General features: G+C 47.0%; 1 protein-coding gene across 1 annotated transcript; it reads right to left on the bottom strand.

Moving 5' to 3' along the window:
• Window positions 1-524: 524 nt before the first annotated feature.
• Window positions 525-9,181, bottom strand: STK19 (serine/threonine kinase 19). The gene is made up of 7 exons (XM_052649807.1): window positions 8,917-9,181; window positions 8,626-8,762; window positions 3,114-3,209; window positions 2,683-2,822; window positions 1,398-1,495; window positions 1,139-1,286; window positions 525-943 (listed from the first exon to the last, which is right to left on the bottom strand). Exons 1-7 carry the CDS (start codon window positions 9,164-9,166, stop codon window positions 898-900), a joined length of 915 nt encoding a protein of 304 aa, XP_052505767.1. The 5' UTR covers window positions 9,167-9,181; the 3' UTR covers window positions 525-897.
• Between the last annotated feature and the right edge of the window lie 58 nt (window positions 9,182-9,239).

Genomic DNA, 9,239 nt, shown 5'->3' with positions numbered 1-9,239 from the left:
CAGCAAATGGCTCAGACCCGTGCCTCCTCTGTTGATCCCACAAAACAAGATACTAAGAAACCTGTCTCTTACTATGTGTTCATGCATGCTCAGTTGCTTCAGTCATGTCCAACTCTGACACGAGGTCTGTAGCCCACCAGGCTCCTCTGTCTATGGAATTTTCCAGGGAAGAACACTGGAGTGGGTTGCCAGATCCTGCAGGGGATCTTCCTGACCCAGTCTCCGGAACTGGCAGGTGGATTCTTTACCACTGAGCCACCTGGGAAACCTCTTATACTAACTCCCACAAAAACTGAACTACACTAGCTTTTTGCATGCTCTAACAAAAATTCTGTCATTTAGGAAACCAGACACATTCTCACCATCCTTCAGGGGAAACTGACCTCAGTGTCCCTTGTTCCTCTCTGATCAACAAGGTAAAGCTCAGGTCCCCCTTCGGCTTTACCTCTGCCCCTAAACGAGGTGCCCAGACTCACACGTCTCATGAAACAAAAGACATCCACAAAACATCAGAAGTACTTTATTTGGCAGTTTCAACCCAACATGTAGGAAGAAAAATTCTGTCCTACTTTGACAGCTTACCCAGTGACCCCTCCTTCCTACCCCAGACAGAGTAGTGGCAGCACCTTGCTGCATGAAAGACGGCAGCCACGGCCTTGGCAAGGTTTCTGGCTCCACTTCCGTGAAAGGGCAGAGAAGCACAGCCCAAAGCCCTCCACTGGGACGCAGCCCAGGTCAACAGAGGCAGTCACATCTGACCCTCAGCACAGCAGCAAGCCCAGCACTCTTCCTGGCTCCCGAGCCTTCCCAAGGTGACCCTGCCTCAGCCCGGGTGGGCAGCCCTCTTGGGCCCCTCAATCCCCACCCTGGGGAGGTGTGCAATGATGAACAGAGTCCTCAGGTCTCTGGCAGGCGGAGGAGGGTTCCAGAAGTGGTGGAGACACTGTGCAAGAGAAAGACAAGGCTGGAGCCGGGTTCCTGAGTTCCAGAGAACTCAGACCTTGGCTGGATATGGTCCCAGGTTCCAGAAGACAGGAGAGGGGCTGGGCTTTGCTAATGAGGGAAGCACAAGGAGGGAGGAAATCCAACCTGAGGTCATTGCTCTGTCATCTTCCAGAGGCTGGGGCGCAAGACTCACCAGTCCACCAGCTGGGCCCCAATGAGGTCGTGTACGTGGTAGGCGAGGCCGAGCCGCACCGAGGCAGGTGCCCGCCGGCCCAGGAGCTCTGAAAGAAGTAGCTCCCGGTACTTGGCCTTCCGGACCATACTAAGGACAGCCTGGCGCCCTGGGGGAGAGGTGGCATGGGAGAGGGTAAAGGTGAATAAGGCCTGGAGGCCTGAGGAGGCACGTAAAAGTGTTGTTGAGGGGCTACGGGCCTGAGCTACAGAGAGTGTACCTTTAACAAAATATTTGATGAACCTCCCAGCTCCAGGCACTGCGAGCCACCAACTTCCAGCATCTCGGACAGTGAGCACCCCGGCTTTGACCAGCTGCCTAAGAGAGTGGAGATGCAGTGTTGACTCTGAGAGTTCTCTCTCCTCCCCGCCCACTAACATTGGACACTAAGTCTCCAGAGGCCTGGGCACCTAGGTCGAGGGACTGGACAACAGGAGTCCAGCCTGGGGCAGTTCTCTGCTCAGACCATGCTGCTCAGTGCCCCATGACCTTGCCTGCCATTCTCCCACCTGACTGCCCTCCGTCCACTCTCTCTTTTCCTGTTACCTGGTGGCTCAGACAGTAAAGAATCTCCCTGCAGTGCAGGAGACTCAGGTTCAGTCCTTGGGTCGGGAATATCCCCTAGAGAAGGGAATGGCTTATTCTTGCCTGGAAAATTCCATGGACAGAGGAGCCTGGCAGGCTACAGCCATGGGGTTGCAAAGAGTCAGACATGACTGTTGTTATTGCATGTTCACTAAAACTGCTCCTCCTCTCTGAAGCCCCCTTGACCACTCTCAGTCCCACCACCAGGGGAGACACACAGGCCTTTCTCTGGAGCTCCTGCCATTACCTACACATACCTCACCACTGTTGTTCGTTGTTTAGTTGCTAGGCCATGTCCAACTCCATGGCAACCTCACAGACTGCAGCCGGCCAGGCTCCTCTGTCCATGGAATTCTCCAGGCAAGAACACTAGAGTGGGTTGCCATTTCCTTCTCCAGGGGATCTTCCCAACCCAGGGAATGAACCTACGTCTCCTGCATTGGCAGGCAATTCTTTACCACTGAGCCACCAGGGAAGCCCCATACCTCACCGTAGCTCTTCTCAAATCTTACTGAAGTTTATCTAATGCGTTCAGGGATATCATGGGGTTACAAAGTAGGGATCCTGAGTCAGACCCACCCTCCTGAAACGATACTTTGTTTTAGCCCTTGCCTAGCTGTTGTTCTTTTGAATGTGAATGCTGATTCCCACCGGGCATTTACAGCTCCTGCCAGGCCTCTACATTTGATTAGCCACCCATATCTCCTGAATTTTAGTCCAGGGCTGTTTCGAAGGCCTCAGATAAGACAGGCCTCTCCTCCTGGGGAAGAAGCACAAACTTAGGTCATTTTATTTTAAAAAAAAAAAAGAGTCTGCCTTTTTAACAGGTTCCCCAAAAGAAAGAGAACAAGGCCGGATGGGACCGGAGGGAGGAGGGGAGGGGCCAGATGCCTGATTCTGTTGGTTCCCCCAGGTCTCACGTGATCTCTGGGTCCCTGAAGCCAAAGGTCTGTGTCATTTGGTCTTGCTGGAAGCTAAGGTCACCACAGGCTGGAAGCACGGAAGCCAGAAACTTCTGTACTGCGGCAGCATATGGGCGGCCATCACAAGCCTTGAGGACCTGGAACCAGAGATGAAAGACGTGGTCTGGCCCCACCTTCACCCTCTACCGACCTCTGTCCCCAGGATCACATTTCTCTTCCTATGTTTTGCCTGCTGCTCAGGGCCTTCTACCTCTTATACTTCTCCTCTTCTTCCTCTCCCTCATATTAATATTTTATCAGAGCCCTGTGCCCTGTCTGTGAGATGTGAGGTGGAGGGGGGGGGGGGTTTCTTTTCTTTTCATTTCCACTCCCTAGTCTTCCTGCACCCCCTGCCCTGGCCCCCATGACCCACACACAGTCATACTCACTCTGGTCCTGTAGTCCTCGGTGAACATGATTCCTTGGGCATCCAAGTCGAAGCCTAGCTGGACAATCCTGATCTCCCCCTGCTCTTGCAGTGCCTTCTGCCTCCACAGACATGAGAGTGAAAAGGATATCAGGGCAAGAGGCTCTGCTATACCCTGGACACACTGGGCAGGGACATTCTGTGTCCAAGTATTGGGGAGTTCTTCTTTAAGTAAAGGAAAAACTATGGGGAATTAGGGGGATCACCAAACAGTCTTTTTCAATTAGTCTTTCACCCACCCACCTCATGAGTTATCTGTTAAACAGCTGTCAACACAGGGGGCTTCCCTGGTGGTCCAGTGGCTAAGACTCCGTGCTCCCAGTGCAAGGGACCCTGGTTCAGTCCCTGACTGGGGACCTAGATCCCACATGCCACAACTAAGAGTTTGCATACAGCAAGTTAAGAATCCTGCATCCTGCAACTAAGACTCAACATACCCAAATAAATAATAAATATTTTAAAATGTCTGCTGAATAAAAAAAAAATACATTAAAAAAATCATGACATATTTTCTAAGACCAATCATAGGCAGACACTAAGATAAAGCAGTGATTAATGGGCTCTGCCCTCAAGGAATTAACAGTTGAGATTTTGGGTGGGGAAGGTGGAGAGGAATATGGGATAAAATGTTTCAAACAAATAAAAATAAACCAGAACTTCTGTTTCCAGGAATACAGCAAGACCAACTCACTCGCTGAAAATCAGGTAAAATGCTGCATAAAATGTTATTTTAAAAGCGCTTATAAGATAATAAGGAATTACCAGACTAATATAGGAAAACAAAATTCAAAAGAAACAGACAATAGAAACAAACCAAAAAAGATATGTTACAGTAAACTTATCAAAAATAGACTTTTTTTTTAAGTATGCTTATAATGCTGAAATAAAAGCTAGAATGGAAAATTTCAGCAGGAAATTATAAAAACTGACACAATGGATGTGAAAGACATTCATGTATTAATAGAAATTCCAGAACTCAAAAATAAAGCAGGTGAAGTTAAGAAATCAACGGATGGATTCAGTAGATTCAGTTCAGTTCAGCCGCTCAGTCGTATTCGACTCTTTGAGACCCCATGGACTGCAGCACGCCAGGCCTCCATGTCTATCTCCAATGAAGCACAAGCTGGAATCAAGATTGCTGGGAGAAATATCAATAACCTCAGATATGCAGATGACACCACCCTTATGGCAGAAAGTGAAGATTGCTAGGAGAAACATCAGTAACCTCAGATATGCAGATGATACCACCCTTATGGCAGAAAGTGAAGAGGAACTAAAAAAAGCCTCTTGATGAAAATGAAAGAGGAGAGTGAAAAAGTTGCACTTAAAGCGCAACATTCAGAAAACTAAGATCATGGCATCTGGTCCCATCACTTCATGGCAAATAGATGAGGAAACAGTGGCACACTTTATTTTGGGGGCCTCCAAAATCACTGCAGATGGTGACCGCAGCCATGAAATTGAAAGACACTTACTCCCTGGAAGGAAAGCTATGACCAACCTAGACAGCATATTCAAAAGCAGAGACATTACTTTGCCTACAAAGGTTCGTCTAGTCAAGGCTATGGTTTTTCCAGTAGTCACGTATGGATGTGAGAGTTGGACTGTAAAGAAAGCTGAGCGCCGAAAATTTGATGCTTTTGAACTGTGGTGTTGGAGAAGACTCTTGAGAGTCCCTTGGACTGCAAGATCCAACCAGTCCATTCTAAAGGAGATCAGTCCTGGGTATTCATTGGAAGGATTGATGTTGAAGCTGAAACTCCAATACTTTGGCCACCTGATGCAAAGAGCTGATTCATTTGAAAAGACCCTGATGCTGGGAAAGACTGAGGGCAGGAGGAGAAGGGGACGACAGGGAATGAGAAGGTTGGATGGCATCACCGACTCAATGGACATGAGTTTGAGTAAACTCTGGGAGTCAGTACATTACGGCACAGCTAAAAAGCTACTAATCTACAAGACAGATTAAAAAAAAATAATAACCAGAACATAATAAAGACAATCAAAAAGATTAAAAATGAGGACAAGAGGCTAAGAGACAAAGTATCCAGACAGAAGGCCCCATATGTGTTTAATTGGAGTCCCAGAAGAAAAGAGATAAGAAGCTGTGGGAAGTATCTGAAGAGACAATAACAGCCACAATCACAAAAGCACATTAATCTAACTCACATAAACCCATAGAACAGACAAAATAGCAATCAGTGAGGAAATAAAAGATTTCAATAATAACTTCAGTTACTAAGAAATTAGTAACTGAATAATACATGTTTTTTTCAATATACATACATAGAATATTTCGTAAAACTGACTGTATAGCACAAAGCATGTCTCAATAAGCTTCCAAATGACTGAAATCATATTGTGTATGATCTCTGGCCATAATATCATTTATGCCAGAAATCATTATCAAAACTAGAAAATGTTTAGGAAGTAGACATACATTTCTAATCAACCCAGTAAGTCAAAGAAAAAAAATCACAAAGGAAATTAGAAGATATTTTGAAATAAATGATAATGGAAATATATACCCACACTTGACAGATGGTTGACCAAGGGTTTCCCTGGTGGCTCAGATGGGAAAGTGTCTGCCTGTAGTGCGGGAGACCTGGGTTTGATCCCTGGGTTGGGAAGTTCCCCTGGAGAAGGCAATGGCACCCCACTCCAGTACACTTGCCTGGGAAATCCCATGGACAGAGGAGCCTGGTGAGCTGCAGTCCATGGGGTCGCTAAGAGTCGGACATGACTGAGCGACTTCACTTTCACTTTGACAGATGATATATATAGGGGGAGACTACAGCCTGACATGCCTCTATTAGAAAAGAATAGAGGATGAAAATCAATGGAGAAAAAAAACTAAAATAAGCATAGCAGTAGAGAGGAAGCATGAATGAAATGGAAAACATGCATGCAAGAAAGAGCAACAAAGCTAAAAGTTAATTCTTTGAAAGACTACTAAAATTGATAAACCTTAGTGAGACTGACCAAGACAGGAAGGCGGAAAGAGAAACCTAGAAAAAGCACAGATAACCAATATAAGGAACAACAACAACAAAAGGATCATCACTATAGATTCTACAGAAAATAAAGTGAAATTACAAACTTTGTCAATAAATATGAAATTTTAGATGACATTGACAAATTCTTAATACAATTTCTTCCACTAGAATGGACAAAGTGGGATATATTCACAAAATAGAAATCTATGAAAATGAATTTTAAACCATGTGTGTGCCTATGTGTGTGCGCACACATGCACACGCATTCTCAGTCATTCAGTCATGTCCAACTCTTCGGAACCCCGTGGACTGTAGCCCACCAGGCTCCTCTGTCCATGGAATTTTCCAGGCAAGAATACTGGAGTAGGTTGCCATTTCCTACTCCAGTAGATCTTCCCAATCCAGGGATCCAACCAGCGTCTCTTGGGTCTCCTGCATTGACAGGAGATTCCTTACCACTGGGCCACCTGGGAAGCCCCCATGAATCTCAAAAATAATCATCTAATGAAACAAGATGTAAGTAAATACATATGGTATGATTTTATTTACATCAAGGTGAAAAGTAGGTAACTAAGCTATGTTGTTTATGGATAAACACATAGATGATATAAAGAAAACTAAGGGAACAATTATCAAACCAGTCAGGTATGTTGCTTCCCAGGGACATAAGGCATTTTGGCTGTATGTGGGCTGTTGGCTATGTTCTGCAGTCGACTTGGGTGATGGTTAAGTGGGGTATTTGCTTTATAAACAATCTTTAAATTACATGTGTTTATATTTTCTTTTGTGCAATTTTTAAAGTTTTTCTAAAATTTAGGCTAACACCAGTAGGTTAAAAACAACAAATACTCTATAAGGAGTGGTTCTGACTTGCGTCCTTAAGAGACTGGAGCTAGTCTCCATCTTCCTTTTCTTCCCTTTTTTCTTCCTAACAGGTTGCCAATTGCAAAATCCAATTGACTATTATTTTACTTGACCACATCACAGACCACTCTCTTGAATCATAGGTTTCAACACTGCCAACTATTCCACCCTCTTGAAAATTGCTACTTTCTCAATATACCTCTTCCTGGGTTCCTCTCAACTCGGTCAATTCTTTTAACAGCTTTTTCACAGACATCTCCTTCTCCTCCCCCACCCCCACCATATCAGTGGATTTCAATTTTTTTTTTGGCCATATCTCGAGTTATGCAGGATGTTAGTTATCCGACCAGGGATTTAACCTGTGCTCCCCACCACAGCAGTGGAAATGTCTTAAGCACTGGACTCCCAGGAAGTCCTTGAACTTCAAATTTTAGCACACATTATGAATCACCTGAAGTAGCTTTAAAATGTAGATTTCCAGTTCCTACTCCAAGAAAGCTTAATTCATTCTCACTGAGAGATTCCCAGAACCTGCAGTTTTGAATAAGCAGTCCAGGTAATCTAGTGGAACTCAGGACATACTTTGAGAAACACGGCCTTAAATGTTGGTATCTGCTAGCACTGGGGATTTGGCTCTATTATCTGTCACTGCAAACCTGGGGTCCTTAACCTTTGGCCTCAGGGGATCTGTGAAACAACCCCCTTCCTCCTCAAATTGTACATACACTATATATACATATATACATATATAGTAGCATATATGCATTTTTTTCTGGAGAGCCATGGCTTTCATTATCTTCTAAAGTTTGTAAAAAGGCTAAAAACCACTCCTCTCCTCCCTCTTGCTACCAATTTCACCCACATCCACAGACAACCACTACTCACATCTCGATGGCTTCCCATGCTCTATCAGTGGCCCAGAATTTTCTCCAAACCCTCATCCAACTGTCTGCTGCACATTTGCCTCCGGATGCTCCACAAACACCTCCAACTCAACTCGTACAAAATAAACACATCATCTGCCCCCAACCACTCAATGTTCTCCTACTCTATTCACCCCACCAACCACTCAGTCGTCCAGAAAATCCGAGAGCTATCCTGAAGTCCTTCCTCTTTCCCGCTCCAATCCCTCATCCATCCTCTCCCTCCTTACTACACTGCCCTAATTTAGGCCTTCACCAGTTCTCAGCTGCAGTATCTTCCTAACTGATCTCCCCACCTCATGACACTGCCTCCAATCCGTGCAACACACCACTCCCTCTCTTGTTTTAACATTCTCTACCAGCTCATTGCCTTCTTTATAAAATGGAAACGACGCGGGTGTTCAAGGCCTGCCCTAATCTGACGTCTGCCTGCATTCCCATCTCGAACCACGCCTGGTGACTCAGCTCCCCCAAAAGCTTCGCTCTTCCACCTTCATCATTCGCAATGCTATCCCCTGAGGGTCTGCAGCATTCTCCTCGGCACCGCAGTGCCTGGCACAATGCCCGGCCCAGAAAGACCCAGCGCTTGCTGAATGGCTGAACAGCTGGTGGGCTGAGTTATGGGGAGAACCTCGCAAGTGCCCACGAAGCACGAAAGCGCCTTCCCGTTGGTCGCTCTGACGCTCCTCACCAGCTGCCGGTCAGCCACGGTTCGGTCCGGTACGAGGCTGTACACCTGGCTCCTCAGCGCGATGGGGGGTAGCGCATCCTCAAACAGCACTCGCGGGAACAGCCGCACTATCTCTGCGACTGCCTCTCGCGCAGATCCTGGGCGGAGACACCGAGTCACTGCGACGCGAACTGAGGCGGGGGAAGCGGGGGTACCACACTGGGGCGCTGTTGTCTCAACATACAGGGTTACCAGAGGCGAGGCTGCCGCCAGCTGGGGTCTTTAGCCTCGCCCCGGGGTTGCCATGGTTACCTGACTCGCATCGCAAAGGATCTGCCTCTACATCCCCTAGTTCCCGCCGCCTCTTCAACCCAAAGGTCTCCGGGACCAGGCGATGCCTCTTCCGGCTCATATCCCGGGATCTGTTCGCGGCGGGGAAGAGGTAGAAAGCTGTTGAGGGAAGAGACCACGAAAATAGTCTTCCGGCACAGAGCAGTGACGTACGGGCTCCCTGGGCGTCCCTCCTCGGAAACCAATCAGCCCCATCTTCGTAGGCTGACATGCTGACGACAGAGGCACCGACTTGTCATCCCTGCGCCCCTCGCTGGGAGGGGCGGTGCCAATGCCAACGCCAG

Source organism: Budorcas taxicolor, chromosome 11 (assembly GCF_023091745.1).
Source record: "Budorcas taxicolor isolate Tak-1 chromosome 11, Takin1.1, whole genome shotgun sequence".
NCBI lineage: Eukaryota > Metazoa > Chordata > Mammalia > Artiodactyla > Bovidae > Budorcas > Budorcas taxicolor.
The sequence above is the reverse complement of the archived record's forward strand: the minus strand, read 5'-3'. Positions and strand labels throughout refer to the sequence as shown.

Bases quoted from the DNA above. Each gene is read 5' to 3' on its own strand.
- STK19 (XM_052649807.1), bottom strand. From the start codon at position 9,166: ATGTCAGCCTACGAAGATGGGGCTGATTGGTTTCCGAGGAGGGACGCC. The intron at 2,823-3,113 runs GTGAGTATGACT...CTCTGGTTCCAG, and splicing joins CCGAGGACTACAGGACCAGA to GTCCTCAAGGCTTGTGATGG. The intron at 944-1,138 runs GTGAGTCTTGCG...TCTCTTGCACAG, and splicing joins GGGGCCCAGCTGGTGGACTG to TGTCTCCACCACTTCTGGAA.